Source organism: Dermacentor albipictus, unplaced genomic scaffold (assembly GCF_038994185.2).
Source record: "Dermacentor albipictus isolate Rhodes 1998 colony unplaced genomic scaffold, USDA_Dalb.pri_finalv2 scaffold_12, whole genome shotgun sequence".
In the NCBI taxonomy this organism is placed as follows: Eukaryota; Metazoa; Arthropoda; class Arachnida; order Ixodida; family Ixodidae; genus Dermacentor; species Dermacentor albipictus.
Window position 1 is genome coordinate 6,276,242 of NW_027225566.1, and position 27,154 is coordinate 6,303,395.

Consider the following 27,154-nt stretch of genomic DNA (forward strand, 5'->3'; position numbering starts at 1 on the left):
GAAAACGGCAGCAGCGAGTGGCCGCGTCACCGGGCACGAATTCCAGGGATGCGGAAAGAAAGCGGCAGCAGCGAGTGGCCGGGTCACCGGGCAGGAAGGCCAGGGAAGCGAAAAGAAAGCGGCAGCAGCGAGTGGTCGCTTCACCTGGTTCCTAGGCGATGGAACCGGAAAGAAAGTGGGAGCAGCGTGTGGCCGCGTCCCGGAGCACCAAGGCCAGGGAAACGGAAGGAAACTGGAAGCAGCGAGTTGCCACGTCAACGGATACCAAGGCGAGAGAAGCCGAAAGAAAGCGCCAGCAGGGAGTGGCCGCGTCGCCGGGTACCAAAGCGTCGGAATCGGAAAGAAAGTGGCAGCAGCGAGTGGCCGCGTCTCCGGGCACCAATGCCAGGTAATCGGAAAAATAGCGGCAACAGCGAGTTGCCGCCTCACTGAGTACCAAAGCGAGGGAAGCGGAGAGAAATCGGCAGCAGTGAGTTGCCGCGTCACCGCGTACCAAGACGAACGAAAAGGAAAGAAAGCGGCAGCAGCGAGTGGCCGCGTCATCCGGGGAACAAGACGAGAGGAACGGAAGGAAAGCGGCAGCAGCGAGTTGCCGCGTCACTGGGAACCAGGGCGACCGAAGCGGAAAGAAAGCGGCAGCAGCAAATGGCCGCGTCACCGGGCACCAAGGCGGGGGATGCTGAAAGGAAGCGGCAGCAGTGAGTGGTCGAGCCACCGGGTACCAAGACGAGGGAAGAGGAAAGGAAGCGGCAGCAGCGAGTGGTCGCGTCACCGGGCACAAGGCGATGGATGCGCAATGCGGCAGCAGGGAGTGGCCGCATCACCGGGCACCAACGCCAGGGAAACCGAAAGAAAGCGGCAGCAGCGAGTGGCCGCCTTATTGGATACCAAGGCGAGGGAAATGGAAAGAAAGCGGTACCAGCGAGTGGCCAAGTCACCGCGTACCAAGGCGATGGAATTCGAAACAATGTGGCAGCAACGAGTGGCCGCGTCACCGGGCACCATGACGAGAAAAGCGCAAGGAAAGTGGCAGCAGCGATTTGCCGCATCACCGCGTACCAAGACGAAGGAAAAGGAAAGAAAGCGGCAGCAGCGAGTGGCCGCGTCACCAGGCACCAAGGCCAGGGATGCGGAAAGAAAGCGGCAGCAGCGACTGGCCGCGTTACCGTGAACCAAGGCGAGGGAAGCACAAAGAAAGTGGCAGCAGTGAGTTGCCACGTCACCGGGTACCAAGACGAGGGAAGAGGAAAGAAAGCGGCAGCAGCAAGTGCTCGTGTCACCCGGCACCAAGGCCAGGAAATCGGAAAGAAAGCGGCAGCGGCGAGTTGCCGCGTCACCGGGTTCCAAGGTGAGGGAAGCGGAAAAGAAGCGGCAGCAGCGAGTTGCCGCGTCACCGCGTACCAAGACAAGGGAGGCGGAAAGAAAGCGGCAGGAGCGAGTTGCCGCCTCGCCCAGTGCCAATGCGAGGGAGGTGGAAACAAGGCTGCAGCAGCGAGTGCCCGCGTCAACGGGTAATAGGCGAGGGAAGCTCAAACGAAGCGGCTGCAGTGAGTGGCCGCATCACTGAGTACCAAGGCGAGGGAAGCCGAAAGAAAGCGGCAGCAGCGAGTGGCCGCATCAACGGGCACGAATGCTAGGGATGCGGAAAGAAAGCGGCAGCGGCGAGTGGCAGCGTCACCAGGCACCAAGGCCAGGAAATCATAAAGCGAGCGGCAGCGGCGAGTGTCCGCGTCACCGGGTTCCAAGGTGAGCGAAGCCGAAATAAAGCGACTGCAGCGACTGGCCGCGTTACCGGGTACCAAGACGAGTGAAGCAGAAAGAAAACGGCATCAGCGGGTTGCCGCGTCACTTGGTACTAAGGAGAGGGACGCGGAAAGAAAGCAGCAGTAGCGAGTGGCCAAGTTACCGGGTACCACGGCAAGGGAAGCGAAAAGAAAGCGGCAGCAGCAAATGGCCGCGTCACCGGGCACCAAGGCGAGGGAAGCGGAGAGAAACGGCAGCAGCGAGTGGCCGCGTCACCGGGCACGATGGCCATGGATGCGGAAGAAAGCGGCAGCAGCAAGCTGCCGCGTCACTGTGTACCAAGGAGAGGAAAGCGGAAAGAAAGCGGCAGCAGCAAATGGTCGCGTCACCAGGCACAAAGGCGAGGGACGCTGAAATGAAGTGGCAGCAGTGAGTCGCCGCGTCACCGGGTACCAAGGCCAGAGAAGCGAAAAGAAACTGGCACCAGCGAGTGGCCGCGTCACCGGGCACCAAGGCCAGAGAAGCGCAAAGAAAGCGGCAGCAGCGAGTGGCCGCGTTACTGGGTACCATGCCCAGGGAAATGGAAAGAAAGCGGCCCCAGCGAGTGGCCAAGTCACCGCGTACCAAGGCGATGGAATTGGAAACAATGTGGCAGCAACGAGTGGCCGCGTCACCGGGCACCATGACGAGAAAAGCGCAAGGAAAGTGGCAGCAGTGATTTGCCGCATCACCGCGTACCAAGACGAAGGAAAAGGAAAGAAAGCGGCAGCAGCGAGTGGCCGTGTCACCAGGCACCAAGGCCAGGGATGCGGAAAGAAAGCGGCAGCAGCGACTGGCCGCGTTACCGTGAACCAAGGCGAGGGAAGCACAAAGAAAGTGGCACCAGTGAGTTGCCACGTCACTGGGTACCAAGACGAGGGAAGAAGAAAGGAAGCGGCAGCAGTGAGTCACGACGTCTCTGAGTACCATGGCGAGGGAAACGGAGAGAAAGCAGCAGCAGCGGGTGGCCGCATCACCGGGCAGCAAGGCCAGGGAAGCGGAAAGAAAGTGGCAGCAGCGAGTGGCCGCGTCACTGGGTACCAAGGCGAGAGAAATGGAAAGAAACCGGCACCAGCGAGTGGCCTTTTACCGCGTACCAAGGCGATGGAAGTGCAAAGAAAGTGGCAGCAGTGATTTGCCGCGTCACCGCGTACCAAGACGAAGGAAAAGGAAAGAAAGCGGCAGCAGCGAGTGGCCGCGTCACCGGGCACAAGGCGAGGGAAACGGAGAGAATGTGGGAGCAGCGAATGGCCACGTCACAGGGCACGAAGGCCAGCGATGCGGAAGGATTGCGGCAGCAGCGAGTTGCCGTGTCACCAGGCACTAAGGCCAGGGAAGCGAAAAGAAAACGGCAGCAGCGTGTGGTCACGTCATCGGGCCCAAGGCGATGGAAGCGGAAAAAAAAGTGGCAGCAGCGAGTTGCCGCGTCACCGGGCACAAGGCGTTGGAAGCGGAAAGAAAGCGGCAGCTGCGAGTTGCCGCGTCACCGGGTACCAAGACGAGAAACCGGAAAGAAAGCGGCATCAGCGAGTTGCCGCGTTACCGGGCACCAAGGCAAGGGAAGCGCTATCGAAAGCATAAGTAAATATAAATATAAACCAGAAAGCGCCATCGAAATCCTAAGTAAATATAAATCTCTTGGCGTAATATTTAACGAACATCCTAAATGGGCTGACCACTTCCGTTATCTTTCTTTAGGCTTGTCGAAATCTGCAGGACCTCTCTCACGACGTCGCGACTTGTTTCCCGTGAAAGTTAAAAAAATAATATATCATTCATTGTTTCACTTTCAAATAAGCTACTGCCATCTTGTGTGGGGAACTGCTGCTCGCGTGCATCTAAACCACCTACTACTTATGCAAAAAAAAAACTATCCGCATAATGTCTGGCTTAGATTACCTAGCTCATACCAGACCACTGTTTACTAAACACGGAATATCTCCTATTCGTCATCTAGTGTCATTTACCATTCTTCGCGCCTTGAATAACTTCAGCTTGCCTCGGGCTAAGTTCATAATCCAACTCTCATCGGTGACACAAACGCAAACTCATACAAGAACGAGACGCAAAGCGAAATGGCATCTAACTCAATTTCGCACAACATACGGCTCCCAAATTTTGCATTTCATGCTTCCGAACACCCTTAACACAAAAAAATGGTGCACAGAATATATGAACCTAAACAGAAAAACAATTGTTCAGCAATTTTTTGAGCATGTGGTGTGTTCAAACCCAAATTAGGCTATTATCGTTTTTTTTCCATTGTATAAAAAGAAATGCTGCTATGTATTGTTTGAACTTGATATATTATATCGTAATGTTGAAATACAATTGCGTTTTACTCTTTCTGTTTCTGCTATACCGCTGTATAATGCTTTTTTGTTACTTCTCAGTGCATTGTACATTCGAATTTTTACTTTGTATTGCATTAAGCCTAATTGAAAGTCTGCATTGCGTATGGTACCTTGATTCATGATCCCCGCAGGGGCGTCTGCGTCAGCAGGCGTTTGGTGCGTTGCGACACCACGTACCCGAGCACACGAGGGTTGGACCCTCCCGCGTGTAGCCATGTGCGGCTTAACCGTGTCCGGGGAAAAGGGGATCCTGGAGGTTTATTTATTTATTTATTTATTTATTTATTTATTATACATACTTTCAAGGCCCTAAGGCACTACAGAAAGGAGTGGTACATACAAAGCAATGTAATATGCAGACAATGGTATGCAGGCAACGTTAAGCGATAGCGTGGTAGACTGCTGTTTTGAATGAAGTTGCATCTGTGATCTGAACGATGGAAGCAGGGAGGTGGTTCCAGTCGACACTTGTACGGGGTAAAAAAGAATCATGATACTTGTTCGTTAGGGAGGATGGGACGGCAACTTTATATCTGTGGTCCGATGCCGGGTGCCGATGCCGGGTGCTCGGACCTTTAAGGCCCCTCGGCGGAGGCAACACACCTCTTTGGCCTCTGCTTCACGTAGACGGCACCCCCGGACTGACCCACCCGGGGGAAATCGGCAGTCGCCTCTTCCTATCTCTTCCTCTCGAATCTTCGTCTTTATCTCTTACTTTTTGACCTTTCCTGTCTGCTCCTCTCTTCCATTTACTTCATTCTCCTCGGCGGCAATTGTTAACCTTGTGTGGGATAGCCAACCTTGATTATAACAGATTTGGTTATAGTAGTGTCGTACAGCTGGCGCATGCAGGCCGTCTTTTCACGGTCCGGCAGCGTTCCCTTGATGGGCTTCATGGTGGGTGGCTGGAGGCGCTGCCGAATTTTCACACATATCTATGGCAAGTTCTTTTCGAACACTTCCTGATCGCCCTCACAAACGAGGGCGCACCGAAGAAGTTTTCAAGTTTTTTGGCCGAAATAATGACAATTTTCCAAGATTTCATGTTATGCATTCAGAGAAAAAAAAATGCAGCGAGAATGATCTCACCTTTTCTTGTTGCATAGACACTTAGTGAAGCTTTTGGCCCAGGTTATAAAGTCTCTTATTTGGCAAGTGGCGACCTCCTCTTAGAACTGCGTCATAAGACACAGTACGAGAAACTCTCTAATCTAGTATCCTTTGGGAATCTTCCAGTGACGGTCACACCGCACCGCTCAATGAACACCACTCGCGGAGTCGTTTCCGATGCCGATCTCATGGAACTGATTGAACAAGTCGAACTACTGGAGGGCTGGAGCGATAAGAATGTGACCAATGTCAAGAGAATAAAGATCAGGCGCGATGGCAAGAAGATTGAGACAAAGCACCTAATTCTAACTTTTGCATCAAGTATGCTACCTGGGACCATTGAGGCCGGCTACATAAAGTACATACGAGTCAGACCGTACATCCCCAATCCTCTCCGATGCTTTAAGTGTCAAAGATTTGGCCACAGTTCACAGAACTGCCGAGGCCGCCAGACTTGCGCGAAATGTAGTGCCCAAGAACACCCATCTGACAATTGCGAGAATGCTCCACACTGCGTGAACTGTGATGGGGAACACGCCGCGTACTCGCGGTCCTGTCCATCATGGAAAAAAGAAAAAGAAATTGTTACAATTAAAGTTAAGGAAAATAAATCGTTCAAAGAGGCACGCAGGCGGGTAACATACCTGCCAAAGAAAAGCTTTGCAAAAGTGGCGCGCCAGGGGGCAGCGCCATAACGGTCTCCGGCGGCCTTCAGACCCACACGAAGTGAGTCGGCAGTTACGCCCCCACATTGGTTGCAGCTAGCGCTGCTCCGCCAACCGAGCAGAAGGGACCATCGACCCCGAAGGTCGGCGCAGCCGAGGCTGCCCCAACCTCCCCGGCCCCTTCCAGCGCTGGCAACAGCCTGCGCAGCCAAATCCCTCAGGGAGCCCCACCTACCTCCTGGGTGGTGGGCGCAGGGGTCTTGCCCTCCAAGGCGGAACTCCCTCTGAAAACTTCTCGCTCGCAAGAGCACGTGTCCGGAGCCTCACTAGAGGCAATGGACACAACACCTGTCCTCAAGGCGCAACTAGCGCCTAAGGAGCGGCGAGGCTCCCTCGAACGCTCCAGAAAGGGTAAAACTCCCGTTACAGGGCCTCGAAAGGGCTCTGTAATTTAATCTCTGTAAGTTTCATAATCACTAGTTCTGTTTCTGTACACACAGCACTTATTGACCTCCAATATGGATACGCAGATAATTCAGTGGAACGTCAGAGGTCTCCTTAGAAACCTTGATGATGTTCAAGAACTAATCCACAAACACAATCCCAAAGTGCTGTGTTTACAAGAAACAAACTTAAAACCCAAACACACAAACTTTCTCCGACAGTATATAACTTTTCGCAAAGATCGCGATGGTGCTGTCGCATCATCGGGCGGTGTTGGCATTGCTATCAATAAGAGCATTGCATGTCAACTTTTACAGCTACAAACGCCTCTCGAAGCAGTGGCGGTTCGAGCTGTACTCCTAAACAAACTCATCACCATTAGCTCTCTTTACATACCCCCACATTACAAATTAACGAAGCATGAATTCCAATCCTTTATTGATCAATTGCCAGAACCTTACGTTGTTCTTGGCGATTTCAATGCGCACAGCTCTCTGTGGGGCGACTCTCGTATAGATGCGCGACGTCGTCTTGTTGAACAGTTACTTTTCTCTTCTGGTGCGTGCCTTCTGAATAAGAAGAAACCCACATATTACTGTCTTGCAAACAATACCTTTTCTTCAATTGATCTGAGCATAGTTTCTCCGTCCATACTGCCTGAACCAGAATGGGAAGTTACGAACGATCCTTACGGAAGCGACCACTTCCCCGTACTATTAAGAACACTTAAGGAAGACGAATATCCACCACAGGCTCCTAGGTGAAAGACTGAGACAGCAGACTGGGAGAAATTCCGTAACTTAGCTAGTATATCATGGGATAGCATGTCCTCGTTAGGAATTGATGCTGCCGTGGAATATTTTACAGCCTTTATAATAGAAGCTGCAACTAAATGTATATCACAAGTAAATGGATTGGCATGCAAACGGCGCGTCCCGTGGTGGAACGACGATTGTAGGATCGCTCGTAAGAAACAAAACAAAGCGTGAGGGATGCTACGCGCCTCCCCCACTGCGGAGAATCTTATCAATTTTAAAAAAGCAAAACCGCAAGGCAGGCGAACCCGCCGACAAGCCAGAAGAGAGAGTTGGCAGAAGTTTTTATCTGGTATCAACTCCTATACAGATGAGACCAAAGTCTGGAACAGGGTTAATAGGATAAAAGGGCGAAAAACATATTCACTTCCTTTGGTGAACACACAAGGTGAAACACTGAAAGATCAGGCAGACACACTTGGAGAACACTTTGAGAGTGTGTCGAGTTCAAACCACTATTCGCAATCATTTTTGAAATACAAACAAATAGAAGAATGCAAGCCAATAATACAAAAATCCAGACAGAATGAACCTTATAACCGGCCGTTCAGTATTGCAGAGTTGAGAGCTGCTTTGACATCATGCAAAAGCTCTGCACCGGGACCTCATAGAGTCATGTACGAAATGATCAGAAACTTACACACTGACACCAAACTTACACTCACGCTTTTCAACGCTATTTGGGCTACGGGATACCTCCCATCCGCATGGAAAGAAGCGATTGTGGTCCCTGTTCTTAAGCAGGGTAATGACCCTTCCTTGGCGGTAAGCTACCGTCCGATAGCTCTTACAAACTGTCTTTGTAAGCTTTTTTAAAAAAATGGTTAACTGCAGACTTGTACATTTCCTTGAACTCAACAATATCCTCGATCCCTTTCAGTGTGGCTTCAGAGAAGGGCGGTCCACAACCGATCACCTTGTGCGCATTGAGGGAAACATTCGCGACGCCTTTCTACATAAACAATATTTCCTATCCGTATTCCTCGATATGGAGAAGGCGTACGACACTACGTGGGGCTATGGAATCTTGAGAGACTTGTCGGGAATTGGCATCCGTGGCAATATGCTCGTCCTAATAGAAAGCTATTTGTCCAACCGTACATTCCGCGTGAAAGTCGGCAATGTATTGTCGCGACCTTTTATACAGGAAACTGGTGTACCTCAAGGAGGTGTACTTAGCTGCACGCTCTTCATCGTGAAAATGAACGCCCTTCGTGCTTCATTACCGCCAGCCATTTTTTATTCTGTTTACGTAGACGACATACAGATGGGTTTCAAATCCTGCAACCTTACTGTATGTGAGAGGCAAGTTCAACAGGGCTTGAACAAAGTGTCCAGATGGGCAGAAGAAAACGGATTTAAAGTTAACCCCAACAAGAGTTCTTGTGTGCTTTTCACAAGAAAGAGAGGGCTCATTTCAGAACCCAGTATCGAAATGTATGGTCAGCGAATTCCTGTGAACAAAGAACACAAGTTCCTAGGCATCATACTTGATTCGAAATTAACGTTTATTCCACACATAAAGTACCTCAAGGTCAAATGCTTAAAAACAATGAACTTACTTAAAGTATTATCCCACACAACATGGGGCAGCGACAGGAAATGTTTAATGAATCTTTACAAGAGCCTCATCCGATCACGGTTGGACTATGGTGCCGTGATCTATCATTCTGCAGCCCCGAGCACGCTAAAGATGCTAGATCCGGTCCACCATCTAGGAATCCGACTAGCCACTGGAGCTTTCAGAACAAGTCCCATTGAAAGTTTATATGAAGAATAAAATGAGTGGTCACTTCATCTGCAGAGAACATACATCAGCCAAACATATTTTCTTAAAGTCCACTCTAATCCTCAACATCCGTGTTTTAATACCATTAACGACATGACATATGCTACACTCTTCCATAATCGTCCCTCCATTAGACAGCCTTTCTCGCTGCGTGTGAGGGAGCTTAGTGATCAAATGCATGTCCCACTCCTCGAGCTCCGCCTAATGCATCCAGCCAAGCTGCTACCTCCTTGGGAGTGGCAGCTCATACAATGCGATATATCATTCATGCAGGTTACAAAACCCGCTTCAGACATTGAAATCCAAATGCATTTCCGGGAACTCCAGCACAAACACTCCTGCACCGAGTTCTACACAGACGCATCGAAGTCACACGACGGGGTGTCCTATGCAGCCGTCGGTCCTACCTTCTCGGAATCCGACGTACTGCATCCGGAAACTAGTATCTTCACGGCTGAGGCCTACGCAATATTGTCGACCGTGAAGCATATAAGGAAATCTAAACTCAAAAAATCAGTGTTGTGAAGGCCTTGATATCGTTCTGTAAGCACAAAAATCCCGTTATAATTGAGTTCTATTCCGTCTTATGTAAAGCTTATGTATCTAACCATCATGTGATTATGTGCTGGGCGCCAGGTCATAGGGCCATCGAAGGTAATGTTCCGGCGGACGAGATGGCCACGTCAGTTGCATGGCATTCTGCTAATCCAACCGCTGCAGTTCCTGTCACAGATCTGAAGCCCTTCTTACGGAGGAAACTACGGAACCACTGGCAACGCCTGTGGGACGCGGAAACAAATAATAAGCTCCACGTGATAAAGCCACAGTTAGGATTCTGGCCCTCTGTAACAAAATCACGCCGAACAGATGTCCTATTCTGTCGTCTCAGAATAGGACACACATTTGGCACGCATAACTATTTACTCACTGAAAATGATCCTCCAGCCTGTGGTAGATGCGGGGAGAGCCTGACCATCCTCCACGTCCTCCTGGAGTGTCGGGAAGCCGAATATGAAACAAAGAAACATTTTCCTTTAGCATACCGGCAGCGCATCCCCCTTCATCCTGTTATGTTACTCGGCCCAGAACCTTTATTTGACACCAACGCAGTCCTATGTTTTCTGAGAGATGTTGTCTTGCATGTTTTTAGCCCTACATGTTCGTAGCGGGTCCTCTCTTCAGAGGATGCCGCTGCGATAGCTCTTTAGTATAGCACATGCCTCTAGGCCCCTTTTGTTTCAAGGGCTCTGGAGGGGCAGCAGTGCTCCAAGTAATTTTACCATCCTATATATTTTTATTCTGCATTATTCTTCTACGATGGATTTTAATGTTCATAGCATTCGTCATTAGTCATCGCCATATTTTTATAGTACATAGATTTTACGCACTCTACAGCGACTATTTTTTGGCCAATTTACAGCCAAGTTACATTTTCCACAATACATCGTCAACATCACCACTTGTCATGGCACTCTTTGGCCAAGCCTGGCCCTTGCACCCCAAAACACCACACATCATCATCATCATCATTGATTCATGATGTATGTCAAATTGTACTTTTTCCCTTCACTGCTGCCATTTGGTAAATGGGCACCGGACCCAGTCAAGCTGCTTCAAGGCAGCTTTTTTTCCCCGGCCTTTTTCTCTTGGAGAAATAAATGAATCTTGAATCTTGAACAAAAGTAAGCCGCAGCAGCGAGTGGCCGCGTTACCGGGTACCAAGACGAGGGATGCTGAAAGGAAGCGGCAGCAGTGAGTGGCGGCGTCACCGAATACCAAGGCGAGGAAAGCGGACAGAAAGCGGCAGCAGGGAGTGGCCGCGTAACCGCGCACCAGGGCCAGGGAATCGGAAAGAAAACGGCAGTACCGAGATGCCGCGTCAGCGGATACAAAGGCGAGGGAAGCCGAAAGAAAGTGGCAGCAGCGAGTGGCCGCGTCACCGCGCAGGGCCAGGGAATCGGAAAGAAAGCGGCAGCAGCGATTGGCCGCGTCAGCGGATACCAAGGCGAGGGAAGCCGAAAGAAAGTGGCAGCAGGGAGTGGCCGCCTCACCGCGCACCAAGGCCAGGTAATCGAAAAGAATGTGGCAGCAGCGAGTTCCCGCGTCACCAGGTACCAAGACGAGGGAAGCGGAAAGAAAGCGGCAGCAGCGAGTTGCCGCATCACCGGGCACGAATGCCAGGGATGTGGAAAGCAAGTGGCAGAAGCGAGCGGCTGCGTCAGCGGCACTAAGGTAAGGGAATCGCAAAGAAAGCCGCAGCAGCGAGTGGCCACGTCACCGGGCGCCAAGGCCAGGTAATCGGAAAGAAAGCGGCAGCAGCGAGTTGCCACGTCCCCGGGTATCAAGACGAGGGATGAGGAAAGGAAGTGGCAATGTTGGGTGGCCGCCTCACTGAGTACCAAGGCGAGGGAAACAGAGAGAAAGCGGCAGCACCGAGTGGCCGCGTCACCGGGCACGAAGGCCAGGGAAGAGGAAAAGAAGCGGCAGTAGTGAGTGGCTGCGTCACTGAGTACCAAGGCGAGGGAAACGGAGAGAAAGCGGCAGCAGCGAGTGGCCGCGTCACCGGGTCTCAAGGCGAGGGAAGGCTAAAGAAAGCGGCAGCAGCGAGTGGCCACCTCACCAGGCACCAAGGCCAGGCATGCGGAAAGAAACCGGCAGCAGCGAGTGCCTGCATCACCCGGCACTAAGGCCAGGGAAATGAAAACAAAGCGACAACAGCGAGTGGTCGCTTCACTGCGTTCCAAGGCGAGGAAAGCGGAAGAAATTGGGAGCAGCGTGTGGCCGCGTCCCCGGGCACCAAGGCCAGGTAATCGGAAAGATAGCGGCAGGAGCGAGTTGCCGCGTCACCGGGTACCAAGACGAGGGAAGCCGAAAGAAAGTGACAGCAGCGAGTTGCCGCGTCGCCGGGTAACAAGACGAGGAAGCGGAAAGAAATCTGCGGAAGCGAGTGGCAGCTTCACCAGGTACCGAGGCGAGGGAAGAGGAAAGGAAGCGGCAACAGTGAGTGGCCGCGTCCCTGAGTACCAAAACGAGGGATACGGAGAGAAAGCCGCAGCAGCGAGCGGTCGCGTCGCCGCGCACGAAGGCCAGGGATGCGGAAAGTAAGCGGCAGCAATGGGTGGCCGCGTCACCGGGCACTAAGGCCAGGGAAGCGAAAAGAAAGCGCCACCAGCGTGTGGTCGCGTCATCGGGCACAAGGTGATGGAAGCGGAAAGAAAGTGGCAGCTGCGAGTAGCCGCGTCACCGGGAAGAAGGCGATGGGAGCGGAAAGAAGCGGCAGCAGCTAGTTGCCGCGTCATCGGGAACCAAGACGAGGGAAAGGGAAAGCAAGCGGCATCAGCGAGTTGCCGCTTCACCCGGTACCAAGGCGAGGGATGCGGAAAGATAGCGGCAGCAGCGAGTGGCCGCATTACCGGGTACCAAGGCAAGGGAAACGAAAAATAAGCGGCAGCAGCGAGTGACCGCGCCACTGGGTACCAAGGCCAATGAAGTCAAAAGAATGCGGCTGCAGCGAGTGGCCGCGTTACTGGGTACCAAGGCGACGGAATTGGAAACAAAATGGCAGCAACACGTGGCTTTGTCACCGGGCACCATGGCGAGGGAAGCACAAAGAAAGTGGCAGCAGTGATTTGCCGCGCCACCGCGTACCAAGATGAAGGAAAAGGAAAGAAAGCGGCAGCAGCGAGTGGCTGCGTCACCCGGCACTAAGGCCAGGCAAGCGAAAAGAAAGCGCCAGCAGCGTGTGGTCGCGTCATCCGGCACAAGGCAAGGCGATGGAAGCGGAAAGAAAGTGGCAGCAGCGAGTTGCCGCGTCACCGGGAACAAGGCGATGGGAGCGGAAAGAAAGCGGCAGCAGCGAGTTGCCGCGTCACCGGGCACCAAGGCCAGGGAAGCCGAAAGAAAGCGGCAGCAGCGAGTTGCCGCATCACCGTGTACCAAGACGAGGGAAACACAAAGAAAGCGCCAGCAGCGAGTTGCCGCGTCACTGGGTACCAAAGCGAGAGAAACGCAGAGAAAAACGGCAGCAGCGAGTGGCCGCGTCACCGTCCACGAAGGCCAGCGAAGCGGAAAGAAAGCGGCAGCAGCGAGTGGTCGCTTCACCGGGTTTCAAGGAGAGGAAACCGGAAAGAAAGTGGGAGCGTGTGGCCGCGTCCATGGGCACAAAGTTCAGGTAATCGGAAAGATAGCGGCAGCAGCGAGTTGCCGCGTCACCGGGTACCAAGACAAGGGAGGCGGAAAAAAAGCGACAGCCGCGAGTTGCCGCGTCGGCGGGTACCAAGACGAGGGAGGCGGAAAGGAAGCTGCAGAAGCGAGTGGCCACTTCACCAAGTACCGAGGCGAGGGAAGCTGAAAGGAAGCGGCAGCAGTGAGTGGCCGCGTGACTGAGTACTAAGGCAAGGGAAGCGGAGAGAAAGAGGCAGCAGCAAGTGGGTGATTCACCGGGCACGAATGCCAGGGATACGGAAAGAAAGCGGCAGCGGCAAGTGGCCGCGTCACGTCACCAGTCACAAAGGCCAGGGAATCGCAAAGAAAGCGGCAGCAGCGAATGGCCGCGTCATCGGGCACCAAGGCCAGGTAATCGGAAAGAAAGCGGCAGCAGCGAATTGCCGCGTCTCCGGGTACAAAGACGACGGAAGAGGAAAGGAAGCCGCAGCAGTGAGTGGCCGCGTCACTGAGTACCCAGGCGAGGGAAATGGAGAGAAAGCGGCAGCAACGAGTGGCCGCGTCACCGGGCACCATGGCGAGGGAAGTGCAAGGAAAGTGGCAGCAGTGATTTGCCACATATCCGCCCACGAAGACGAAGGAAAAGGAAATAAAGCGGCAGCAGCGAGTGGCCGCGTCACCGGGCACTATGGCCAGGGAAGCGGAAAGGATGCGACAGCAGCGAGTTGCCGCGTCACCGCGTACCAAGACGAGCTAAAGGGAATGCAAGCGGCATCAGCGAGATGCCGCGTCACACGGTACCAAGGCGAGGGAAGCGGGAAAAAAGCGGCAGCAGCGAGTGACCGCGTCACCAGGTACCAAGGCCAGGGAAGCCGAAATAAAGCGGGAGCAGCGCGTGGCCGCCTCACGGGGCCCCAAGGCCAGAGAAACGGAAAGACATTGGCAGCAGCGAGTTGCCGCGTCAGCGGATACCAAGGCGAGGGAAGCCGAAAGAAAACGGCAGCAGGGAGTGGCCGTGTCACCGGGCACCAAGGCGTTGGAATCGTATAGAGAGTGGCAGCACTGAGTGGCCGCGTCACCGTTCACTAAGGCCAGGTAATCGGAAAGAGAGCGCCAGCAGAAAGTTGCTGCGTCACCGGGTACCAAGATGAGGGAGGCGGAAAGAAATGGGCAGCAGCGAGTGGCCGCGTCACCGGATGCCAAGGCCTCTTGAGAAGCTGAAAGGAAGCGGCAGCAGTGAGTGGCGTCGTCACTGAGTACCAAGGCGAGGGAAGCAGAGAGAAAGCGCCAGCAGCGAGTGGCCGCGTTACCGGGCATGAAGGCCAGGCATACGGAAAGAAAGCAGCAGCAGCGAGTGGCCGCTTCAACCGGAACCAAGGCCAGGAAATCGGAAAGAAACTGGCTGCGGCGAGTTGTCGCGTCATCGGGTTCCAAGGCGAGGGAAGCAGCTACTGGCTGCGTTACCGGGTACCTAGGCGAGGGAAGTGCAATGAAAGCGGCACCAGCGAGTTGGCGCCTCACTGGGAACCAAGGCGAGGAACGCGGAAAGAAATCGGCAGCAGTGAGTTGCCGCGTCACCGGGTACCAAGACGAGGGAAGAGGAAAGGAAGCGGTAGCAGTGAGTGGCCGCGTCACTGAGTACCAAGGCGAGGGAAGCGGAGAGAAAGCGGGGAGCAGCGAGTGGCCGTGTCACCGGGCACTAAGGCCTGGGAAGGGAAAAGAATGCGGTAGCAGTGAGTGGCGGCGCCACCGGGTTCTAAGGCGAGCGAAGCACAAAGAAAGTGGCAGCAGTGAGTTGCCGCGTCACTGGGTACCAAGGCGAGGGAATCGTAAAGAGAGTGTGAGCAGCGAGTGGGCGCGTCACTGGGCACCAAGGCCAGGTATTCGGAAAGAGAGCGCCAGCATAAAGTTGCGCGTCACCGGGTACCAAGACCAGGGAAGCGGAAAAAAAGCTGAAGCAGCAAGTGGCCGCGTCACCGGGTTCCAAGACGAGGGAAGCGGAGAGAAAGCGGCAGCAGCGAGTGGCCGCTTCACCCAGCACTAATTCCAGGGAAGCGAAAAGAAAGCGGCAGCAGCGAGTTGGCGCGTCAATGAGTACCAAGGCGAGGTAAGTTGAAAGAAACCGGCAGCAGCAAATGGCCGCGTCACCGGGCACTAAGGGCAGGGAAGCGAAACGAAAGCAGCAGCAGCATGTGGTCGCGTCATCGCCGACAAGGCGATGGAACCGGAAAGAAAGTGGCAGCAGCGAGTTGTCGCGTCACCGGGTACCAAGACGAGGGAAACAAAAAAAAACGGCATCAGTGAGTTGCCGCGTCACTCGGTACCAAGACGAGGGAGGCGGAAAGAATGCTGCAGCAGCGAGTGGCCGCATCACCGGGCACGAATGCTAGGGATGTGGAAAGAAAGCGGCAGCAGCAAGTTGCCGCCTCACCGGGCACCAAGGCCAGGTAATCGGAAAGAAAGTGGCAGCAGCAAATGGCCGCGTCACTTGGCACAAGGTGATGGAAGCGGAAAGGAAGCTGCAGCAGCGAGTGTCCACGTCACCGGGTACCAAGACGAAGGAAGCCGAAAGAAAGCGGCTGCAGCGTGTTGTCGCGTCATCGGGCAAAAGACGATGGAAACGGAAAGAAAGTGGCAGCAGCGAGTTGCCGCGTCACCGGGCACTAGGCGATGGAAGCTGAAAGAAAGCGGCAGCAGGGAGTGGCCTCGTCACCGGGCACCAAGTCGTGGGACTCGTAAAGAGAGCGGCACCAACGAGTGGCCGCGCAACCGGGCACCAAGGCCAGGTTATCGGAAAGAGAGCGGCAGCAGCAAGTATCCGCGTCAGCTGGTATCAAGACGAGGGAGGCGGAAAGAATGCTGCAGCAGTGAGTGGAGGCGTCACCGGGTGCCAAGGCTAGGGATTCTGAAATGAAGTGGCAGCAGTGAGTCGCCGCCTCACCGGGCACCAAGGCCAGAGAAGCGAAAAGAAACTGGCACCAGCGAGTGGCCGCATCGCCTCGTACCAAGGCGATGGAAGCGGAAAGAAAGTGGCAGCAGCCAGTGGTCGCGTCACGGGTACCAAGGCGAGGCAAGCGCAAAGTGGCAGCGGCGATTTGCCGTCTCACCAGGTACCAAGACGAGGGAAGAGGACAGGAAACGGCAGCAGTGAGTGGCCGTGTAGCTGAGTACCAAGGCGAGGCAAACGGAGAGAAAGCGGCAGCAGCGCGTTGCCGCGTCACCGGGTACCAAGACGAGGGAAGAGGAAAGGAAGCGGCAGTAGTGAATGGCCGTGTCACTGAGTACCAAGGCGAGGGAAGCAGAGAGAAATTGGCAGCAGCCAGTGGCCACGTCACCGGGCACCAAGGAGAGAGAAGCGCAATGAAAGTTGCAGCAGCGATTTGCCGCGTCACTGGGTGCCAAGATGACAGAAGAGGAAAGGAAGCGTCAGCAGTGAGTGGCCGCGTCACTGAGTAAGAATGCCAGGCAATCGGAAAAAGAGCTGCAGCAGCGAGCTGCCGCCTCACCGGGTACCAAGGCGAGGGAAACGGAGAGAAGCGGCAACAGCGAGTGGCCGCGTCACTGGGCACCAAGGCCAGGAAATCGGGAAGAAAGCAGCAGCGGCGAGTGGTCGCGTCACCGGGTTCCAAGGCGAGGGAACCCTAAAGAAATGGAAATACCGAATGGCCGTATCACCGGGCACCAAGGCCAGGAAAGCGGACAGAAAGCGGCAAGAGCGACTGGCGGGGTTACCGGGAACCAAGGCGAGGCAAATGGAAAGAAACGGCACCAGCGAGTTGGCGCGTCGCGCAGTACCAAGGCGAGGGAAGCCGAAAGAAAGCGTCAGCAGTAAATGGTCGCGTCACCGGGCCCAGAGGCGAGGGAAGCATTGAGGATGTGGCAGAAGTTAGTTGCCGCGTCACCGGGTACCAAGGCGAAGGAACTCTAAAGAAAGCGGCAGCAGCGAGTGGCCGCGTCACCGGGCACGAAGGCCAGGGAAGCGGAAAGAAAGCGGCAGCAGCGACTGGCCGCGTCCCCGGGCACGAATGCCATGGATGCTGAAAGTAAGCGGCAGCAGCGAGTGGCCGTGTCACCGGGCACTAAGGCCAGGGAAGCGAAAAGAAAGCGGCCGCAGCCTGTGGTCGCGTCTTCGAGCAAAAGCCAATGGAAACGGAAAGAAAGTGGCAGCAACGAGTTGCCGCGTCACCGGGCACTAGGCGATGGAAGCGTAAAGAAAGCGGCAGCAGCGAGTGGTCGCTTCACCGGGTCACCAAGGCCAGGGGACGGAAACAAAGTGGCAGCAATGAGTTGCCACGCCAGCGGATACCAAGTCGAGGGAAAGCCGAAAGAAAGCGGCAGCAGGGAGTGGCCTCGTCACCGGGCACCAAGTCGTGGGACTCGTAAAGAGAGCGGCAGCAACGAGTGGCCGCGCAACCGGGCACCAAGGCCAGGTTATCGGAAAGAGAGCGGCAGCAGGAAGTTGCCGCGTCAGCGGCACCAAGACGAGGGAGGCGGAAAGAATGCTGCAGCAGTGAGTGGCGGCGTCACCGGGTGCCAAGGCGAGGGACGCGGAAAGAAAGCGGCAGCAGCGAGTTGCCGCGTCAGCGCACAAAAGGCGAGGGAAGCCGAAAGAAAGCGGCAGCAGCGAGTGGTCGCATCCCCTGGCCTGAAGGCCAGGGATGCGGAAAGAAAGCGGTAGCAGCTAGTGGACGCCTCACCCAGCACTAAGGCCAGGGAAGCGAAAAGAAAGCGGCAGCAGCGTGTTGCCGCGTCACCGGGCACCAAGGCCAGTTAATCGGAAAGAAAGCGGCAGCAGCAAATGGCCGCGTCACTTGGCACAAGGTGATGGAAGCGGAAAGAAAGCTGCAGCAGTGAGTGTCCGCGTCACCGGGTACCAAGACGATGCAACCGGAAAGAAAGCGGCAGTAGCGAGTGTCTGCGTCACTCGGCACCAAGGCCAGGAAATCGGAAAGAAAGCGGCAGCGGCGAGTTGCCGCGTCACCGGGTTCCACGGCGAGGGAAGCGGAAAGGAAGCGGCAGCAGCGAGTTGCCGCGTCACCGCGTACCAAGACAAGGGAGGCGGAAAGAAAGCGGCAGGAGCGAGTGCCCGCGTCAACGGGTAATAGGCGAGGGAAGCTCAAAGGAAGCGGCTGGAGTGAGTGGCCGCATCACTGAGTACCAAGGCGAGGGAAGCCGAGAGAAAGCGGCAGCAGCGAGTGGCCGCATCACCGGGCACGAATGCTAGGGATGCCGAAAGAAAGCGGCAGCGGCGAGTTGCCGTGTCACCGGGTTCCAAGGTGAGGGAAGCCGAAAGAAAGCGACTGCAGTGAGTTGCCGCGTCACCGCGTACCACGACGAGTGAAACGGAAAGAAAGCGGCATCAGCGGGTTGCCGCGTCACTCGGTACTAAGGAGAGGGAAGCGGAAAGAAAGCAGCAGTAGCGAGTCGCCAAGTTACCGGGTACCACGGCAAGGGAAGCGAAAAGAAAGCGGCAGCAGCAAACGGCTGTGTCACCGGGCACCAAGGCGAGGGAAGCGGAGAGAAAGCGGCAGCAGCGAGTGGCCGCGTCACCGGGCACGATGGCCAGGGATGCGGAAGAAAGCGGCAGCAGCGAGCTGCCGCGTCACTGTGTACCAAGGTGAGGGAAGCGCAAAGAACGCGGCAGCCGCGAATGGCCGCGAATGGCCGCGTCATTAGGCACCAAGACGAGGCATGCTAAAATGAAGTGGCAGCAGTGAGTCGCCGCGTCTCCGGGCAAGAAGGACAGAGAAGCGAAAAGAAAGTGGCAGCAGCGAGTGGCCGCGTTACAGGATACCATGCCCAGGGAAAAGGAACGAAAGCGGCACCAGCGAGTGGCCGTGCCGCCTAGTACCAAGGCGATGGAAGTGGAAAGAAAGTGGCAGCAGCGAGTGGCCGCGTCACGGGCACCAAGGTGAAGGAAAGCGCAAAGTGGCAGCAGCGATTTGCCGCCTCGCCGGGTACCAAGACGAGCGAAGAGGAAAGGAAGCAGGAGCAGTGAGTGGCCGTGTCACTGAGTACCAGGGCGAGGGCAACGGAGAGAAAGCGGCAGCAGCGCGTTGCCGCGTCACCGGGTACCAAGACGAGGGAAGAGGAAAGGAAGCGGCCGTAGTGAGTGGCCGCGTCACTGAGTACCAAAGCGAGGGAAACAGAGAGAAAGCGGCAGCAGCGAGTGACCGCGTCACTGGGTACCAAGGCGATGGAAGTGGAAAGAAAGTGGCAGCAGCGAATGGCCACGGCACCGGGCACCAAGGCGAGAGAAGCGCAATGAAAGTGGCTGCAGCCATTTGCCGCGTCACCGTGTACCAAGATGAGAGAAGAGTAAAGGAAGCGTCCGCAGTGAGTGGCCGCGTCACTGAGTACCAATGCCAGGCAATAGGAAAGAAAGCGGCAGCAGCGAGTTGCCGCCTCACCGGGTACCAAGACGAGGGAAGAGGAAAGGAAGCGGCAGTTGTGAGTGGCCGTGTCACTGAGTACTAAGGCGAGGGAAAAGGAGAGAAAGTGGCAGCAGCGAGTGGCCGCTTCACCGGGCACGAAGGCATGGGATGCGGAACGAAAGCGGCAACAGCGAGTGGCCGCGTCACTGGGCACCAAGGCCAGGAAATCGGGAAGAAAGCAGCAGCGGCGAGTTGTCGTGTCACCGGGTTCCAAGGCGAGGGAACCCTAAAGAAACGGAAATGCCGAGTGGCCGCGTCACCGGGCACCAAGGCCAGGAAAGCGGACAGAAAGCGGCAAGAGCGACTGGCCGGACTACCGGGTACCAAGGCGAGGCAAATGGAAAGAATGCGGCACCAGCGAGTTGGCGCGTCAGCCAATACCAAGGCGAGGGATGCGTAAAGAAAGCGGCAGCAGGAAATGCTCGCGTCACCGGGCCCCAAGGCGAGGGAAGCATTTAGGAAGTGGCAGAAGTTAGTTGCCGCGTCACCGGGTACGAAGGCGAGGGAACCCTAAAGAAAGCGGTAGCAGCGAGTGGCCGCGTCACCGGGCACCATGGCCAGGGGTGCGATCGCGCAAACAGCTTGCTTTTCCGTTCGTTCGGTCTGGCTGCGACGTCACAAATTAGGCCGTCCGCAAGATTTGTGAGAACAGGAGGTAGAGCACAGCTAATAAACGAGCGAGCCCAGCCCCGGAAGTTTGCGTCACCAGTTTGAGCTACGATCGGGGACGATACATTATTTGCAGAATGTTTGTGATGCTTTAATATTTAAACACGTAATATAAGAAAAAAATTCTTACTGTTGCAGCATATAATCTGCCTCGGAAATCTCATGCGCGAGCAGAAAACTAATTTAAGCGGCATATATTTTGGTTTAGTCCGCTAGGTGGTATCGCACACGCCAAAACAAATTGGCGGGAGCGCACAGTTCAATTGCAAAATCGCTGTTCGTCGGTCCTCACGTGTCCTCACGTGTCGCCACACCAACGTGAACTGTTGGTGGCGTTCATGGAGGGCCATCCGTACATTGTGCGGACATCGTGCGCACTCACACAGGAGTGCACGGTGGAGCGGAGGCGGCAGCTTTGGAGTGAGCTCGCCGCACTGCTGAACACAGAGGGCCTGGCCGCCAAGACAGCCCAACAGTGGCAGGTCTTTTGGCGGAAGGATGTATTTCTTTCCCGCCGAGATGCCGCCACAGCTTCCGCAAGTCAAAGGTGAGTGCGAGGAGCGGTTCTGTTGCTCGCGATATTTACAATGCTGTCCGTAATTGCAGCGGCACGGGTGGAGGCCGTCTGCCCGGCCTTCATGGCCGTGTCATCGCCTTAATGGGCACCTCCATGGTGACCGGAGTGTGCGAGCCCTTCTACCAACCGCTCGACGAGGTAAGCCATTGACAAATGCACCAAAAAACGGGAGGACGCGGCAGTAATTTACAGTAGTTGCGCCGTGTATACTGCATCGCGTAAGCAGTGTTATACCCCAGTCACGCAGGCCGCTTCATTCGCGATCGCGCCCAGTTTAGATAGAATTTCTCGACAGCCACTGACTCCTTTCTTCATTCCGCGAAGGGAGGCAATAGAAATAGAGAAATTTTGCCCCGATCGGGATCGATTCAGATCAAAAGTGCCTGAGTGACACTGGTATAACAGATATAGTTTTTCTTCCTTCATGTGCATGTGTTTGCTGCTGGCATGCACAAGATGGTTTACTACTGGGATTTCAAGAGATTTTTTTCTGCTGTCGTATCTCTACGTTAGTTGCATATTGGGAGGAGCAGATTACGCAAACTTGACAAAACTGCTTCTTCGCATCTTATACATAATGCAGCCCGCCATGGAGGTGACCGTGCAAATGCAATCTGTGGGCACCACCGCTGGAACAAGCGGCCTTTCACGTGAAGGTAAGCTTCTGCTCTTCCCTGTTGCCTTCCTCTTTGTGGAATCTGTTTCGTATATAAGGAACGCAAACTACTTCTACTCTAACCGTTGAGTGAATGTACCGTCTATAACCAATATAGGAGCACAGCAGCAGCCAGGAGTGGTCCCTGTTGAGCCACTGCCCCGAAGCGCTCCAGCCACTGCACAGCCTGCAGCTGGCCCTGGCGGAGTGAGAACCAGTAAGTGAAAAGGAAATATCCTGCAATGTCACAGCTTGAATGCACTGGACGTAATGTAGGTGTGCTTTTAGTTCATTAAAAAGTGGTACTTTTTCCAGGCTACCAACCCCGGGTGCAGCGCTGGTCTCGAGGCCCTCGTCGGGTATCCCACCGGGACGCCTTGGTTCAACGGCTCGCGGACGACTACGCCAGAACCGTCGTACAGAACGACGAGACAAACGAAGTGCGTGTGCCCTTGCCAGCTTTATATGGTGGAGCGTAATAGAATGACAGTAGACAGATGTAACAATTTTTTAGCAATTTGATGAGCTGCACAGGTCACTAACTCACATACATGGCTAACACGTGTTTCAATAGCTGAACTGAAAAAAAAAGACTAAGGGAGACGGACGAACTAAGGGAGACGGACGAGAACACCATCATACATTACGTTCATGGTCATAAACACGGTCACTTGCAATCATTAACACAATGTAACAGCTTCAAACACAGTAATCACTGCCATTAGCATTTCTGCAACAGGCAATAACTGGGTGGACTAGACAACAGGGACACTTGCAATCAATCACACAATAACAGCTTCATACCTTCCTATTTCCACTAAAGCTCTTTCTTTTGAGCAGTTTCATAAACATGGCAAGTTGCCTGTAATTAAATCACTCGTTTTAAAACACTGCCTCATATGACTTACTCGTTTCAAACCTTGGCCGCCCACTTTCAAGTATTAGCTAATGAATTTTTCCGCATATATATGCTGTAATTGCACCACACACATCGGATTGCGCATGCTGATTGTGATAGTTCTCCCCCATCACACAAAAATATTCATGTCTGAAACATTTTTCCTAAGGCAGCGGGGTAAATTGAGTGGCACATGTAAAACAGCTAAAATGCTCTGGGCCCTTCATCTTCATAATTATTTGCAAAGGCGGTAGCTAACTCACAGTTCAAATTTAGCCTGCACATCGCCGTAAAGTTTCCTTTATTTTGATGCACTTAGAAACACTATAGCTTGCATAGTTCATTGAGGACGATGGAGAACACAAACCTCAATAAACTATTGAAACATAAAAAAGGAGAACACTGTTGATTAATGAGTTGCAATGGTTGTAATTAAGGCAGTAAGAGGAAAACTTTGCCACACAATACACTCAGGACTGTGGCTATTTCCACAAAGTTTGAAGTTGCTAACTTGTTCTGGAAGGCTGGGAAACATCACATATAATGGCAGTGCGACAGCTTGCAATGCTTGAATAACAATTTATATACAGGGTCATATACATGCTTTTGCAACAGAATGCAACATATGCCTAGCATTCTTTCCTATAGTGATACATGTCATGGTCGCTTGCTCATTTGAAATCCCAAACTTATTGCTATGCCATCTGTTAACTTTCCGGCGGCTCGACAGCATAAAAGTACATATGGTATTGATATTTCTTTGCACAGCTACATGCAAAGCAACAACAAAAAACAGGTACAATGGTGCAGAGAGACAACAACATAGAAAGTGTTTGTCCTTGTCCTCATAACTGATGAACATATGGTAATCTGAATGAGCATACATGCAGTTGAACGCCTTTATACCTAAAGTGCTTGGGACCACCAAAATCATCCGTTTTACAGCTCAGTTTGTAAACATTGTGCACAGCACACCTCACAATAGGAACCGACCGAACATAATTACTCTTTCGTTATGCAGGTCACTTTGCTGTAGAGGTGCTTGACCGATTTTGCGGGAATGGATGCTGATGTAGTGATTTCTTTCTCGCTCCTTCGTGGTATCCGCCAGGGCGTAGATCGGCTGGCTGCAGCTACTGAGCGGGTCGTGGCTGCTGTGGAGCGGCAGGCTGACCAAGTAGCGGAGGCACTGCGGCCAGTGGGGCAGCTTTCGCAGCTCTTGGGCCAGCTAATGCAGGAGGCAGTGGCTGCAAGGAGGGAATAGACAATTTGAAGTTTTATTATTTATTACTTGTATTTTTTGTATTATTCATTATTATTCGTTCATTATAACTTTGACCTTGTTTTGTACATTTATATATTTTTTAGTCCTCTCTAAACTTTGAGATGTTACTCGAAGGTAGCAGAAATTAAAGTTTTTTATTTACCTTATTTCCGTTATGTGCACAAGAAATTGTATACTATTTTTGTAACTTTATCGTTAGTATGTTTTAGTATTTTTTAGCAAGTATCATTAATATGTTTAGGGTGTTTCAGTCATATGAGTTAGGTGGCAGTCATGCTAGCGTTGCTCTTTCTGTACTCTGTGTTGTTGCACTGAGGTCCAATTTTTTTTCTTGCAATGTTCCATATCCAGTGTCTACCTGAAATCACTAGATGGCTGCTTTAGAATTGTGTTACACATAACATATACTGAAGCTAACTCTTGATTTGGCGCCTGACGGGGATTCTCCAGCTAACAGCTGATGCCTTGTACGCGGAGAAAAACAGTATTAGTGATATTGTTTTCAACTAGGTCATGTTATTCCTGCCATTTATATCGAAGTACAGAATGCTAGTCAGGCTTGCATGATGCTTTTTATTTGTATGCTTACCACTTTTATAATGAGAGGGTAATAAGTGTTACATGAAGTACTTCTTGCTAGGCACATAGGCTCCTGCTGTGATATTTTTTTACTACTACTTCCATGTAACTTTATCTATGCTAAGCTACAGCTATGGAGTGCATTACTGTACCTGATACTGAAGAGTAGATCAAGGTGCTGTGATATGTGACATACACACGTCCTGCAGGCTTCCTGCTACAGCAGCACGTTAGTCCAGCTCATTTTAACATATTTCCTCACTGTTACTACTGCAGATATGTTGTATTATATGGGGTGTACCAGAACATGTAGCGGCTGACATTTATCTGTATTTTTTTGTGACACGAGGATGTTTACAAAGTTAAAACCATGGAGTACATTAAAGAATTACCATTTCCTTGAGCTACACCATGTCTTGGCTTTACTCCATGCTGGCTGAATATACTACATGAACAATGTGCCCGTTGTAGTGTGAAATGAAATGTTCTTGTGACATTTCAATCTAGCTACCCAGCTGGCTACAGGGGTGGACAAAAATGTCGAAATGGCACGACATGTCTTCGTGCAAAACCTACCTCTGTCGTTTTGTTTTCAAAATTCCCTGTTATAACAGAGTGTCATTTTGTATTTTGTGTTTCTAGTTATTTAAGAATAAAATTACAAAAGAAAAAAGAACCCGAGAAAGAGATGCAGCAGCACACCCGCTCAGGTGCTTGTGCTGTTTTTTGTATTCTCCTTGAATTTGCGTTCCCATCAGGAACTAAGTTCCCCAGCAACACTTTTTTAACGTCTCTCTTCCACTGTTTCTAAACCTTTTGTTACTGTGACACACCCTGTGAAAATCCGCAATGGAGATTTCAGTATTAATCAAAACAAATATTTTTGAAAATGCCTTGCATCCTTTTTATCAAGGGCGACCATTTCAATTTTTCAATGGCATTATGAGGTTTGCCTTTTCACGCCTATGTTGGAGAACTCACCTGGCTTTACGGTTGAGCCGCGCGACGAGCCTGCTGTTGTTGCCTCAGCCGACGATGCAGCATATGCAGGTGAGTGGTACGCCAGCTAGGGGCCGCAGAGAACAGGTTGACAACCTGGCTCCTCATCTGCTTTGCCCTCATCAGCAGCTCTCTGGGCGTTCCTTGCCGGCAGGTGTGGTACCCTTGAGACACAGGCAAGCCCTGATGCAGCGGTGGCTGGTTGTCATCGGCCTCCTCATCACTGTCCTGCAGCTCCGGCTCCCCTGCCTTCAAAGCAATGTTGTGGAGAGCGGCGCAGGCTGCCACGATTGTGGCTGCATCCTTGGGCTCATAAAGGAGTGTCCGGTACCTTTGAAGGCACCGGAACCTTGCCTTCAAGACGCCAATACCCCTCTCCACAACGTTACCCCTCTCCACAACCAGGCCCATGCCTCTCCACAAGGCATGGGCCTGGTTGTAGCGCCCATCCGAAGTGTCAATGCCTGGATGTCCTGGCACAGGTGTCAGCAGCCATGGCTCAAGAGGGTAGCCTGAGTCTCCTGCATGTTGGAAACATAACTGTGTAATATACTTCACTGATTGTAACATGTGTGCAACACTCACCAAGCACCCATTCTCCACGTCGCAGGTTACGTGTGAGGCGGCCTAACAGTGGTGAGCGCCTCCACACGTAGGAGTCATGGCACGATCCGGGGAAACGGGGATCGATGTCCACGATGCGCATGTGGGCATCACACACCTGGAGGGCAGAACAAACGGGCGGAAAATGGTTCAGAATAAGCAATTTGAGCTGGAATATTTTCATGTTTCACGTAATGCTGACAGATAAATAGTCTGAGTGAAATGTTTTTGCACCAACATGACTTCATAATTCTTTCCCAGACACAGCTGCATTCTTTCTCACATTAGTAAAAAGCAATCTCCGAAATAGTCTTCTTTATAAATTGCAAGAAATGAGCAAAAAGCTACATTCACGAGACATTTGTGAATTAACGCTCATCATAGCCGCCTTGGTTGTTCAATGCGTACTCTTATACCCGTACCGCAAGGGCACTATCGATCGATTTGATTCGGTTCGAAATTATCAACTGCGATTACCTGCCTCCTGCAGCTTCAGCAAATGAGTCAATCTGGACCGAAAAATAAATTCTGAACGGGCTCGATCACGATCGATATTGCTTTACGTGATACCCGCATTGTACACACTACGACGGCTATACATAAAACCGATAACCTAATAAATGATGACAGCGTGCAAAACAAATGTCAGATCGTGAGTACTTACGATCATGGTATTCAAGGCGTAGAAGCCTTTTGTTGACATGAAGCCCGCGGTCTCGCCCGGGCTGAGTCCTTCGGGCTGTTTGATCGCTATGAGTGTCCTGTCGACACAGGCCACTACACCGGGAATGCGGCCCCGATCCGCAAAGGCCGCCTTTGCAGTAGCCTTTCCGGCCGTTGTCAACGGGAAGCTCACCCAGCCCTGTTGCCGGCCCACAAACGGTTATTGCTTCCGCAACTGCGTGAATGCTTTCGCTCACGGAAGCTTGCTCCATGGATACGAATTCTTCGCTGCCGATGGATCTTTGGAAGCTCCCCGTCGCGAAGAAACGGAGAGCACAAAGCACCCTGTCTTGCGTCGTGATGCCACCGGTCCGAAGGCCACCCATGGCGTCTTCCAGTTGCTCGCAGAGCCAGCGCACAGTGCTCTTCGAGAGCCTGAAGTGGTCGCGGAACTCTTCCTCGGTAAGCTCGTCAAATGCGTCCCGAAAGGTGCGTTGCCAAGGCTGCCCGAGCGACTCCAAAGGCGCGACGATAGGAGCAGCCATCGCGACTCGTGAGCACCAAACAAACCGCCAAACAATGAACGCTATTCTCTGAGCACAACAAGAAACGGCGAGCATTCTCGACAAATGCACTCGGATCAATCAAAATTGAAACAGCACTATTTAT

At 52.9% G+C, this 27,154-nt stretch overlaps 1 protein-coding gene and 1 pseudogene across 1 annotated transcript; one reads left to right on the top strand and one right to left on the bottom strand.

Annotated features, from left to right (window-relative positions):
- The first annotated feature begins 2,710 nt into the window (after positions 1 to 2,710).
- LOC139051547 (serine/threonine-protein kinase pkn6-like) lies at positions 2,711 to 23,620 on the top strand (annotated as a pseudogene).
- Positions 23,621 to 25,207: 1,587 nt separating this feature from the next.
- Positions 25,208 to 27,030, bottom strand: LOC135914158 (putative nuclease HARBI1). Its single transcript, XM_065446900.1, has 4 exons — positions 26,743 to 27,030; positions 26,487 to 26,684; positions 25,805 to 25,940; positions 25,208 to 25,740 (listed from the first exon to the last, which is right to left on the bottom strand). Exons 1-4 carry the CDS (start codon positions 27,028 to 27,030, stop codon positions 25,208 to 25,210), a joined length of 1,155 nt encoding a protein of 384 aa, XP_065302972.1.
- Between the last annotated feature and the right edge of the window lie 124 nt (positions 27,031 to 27,154).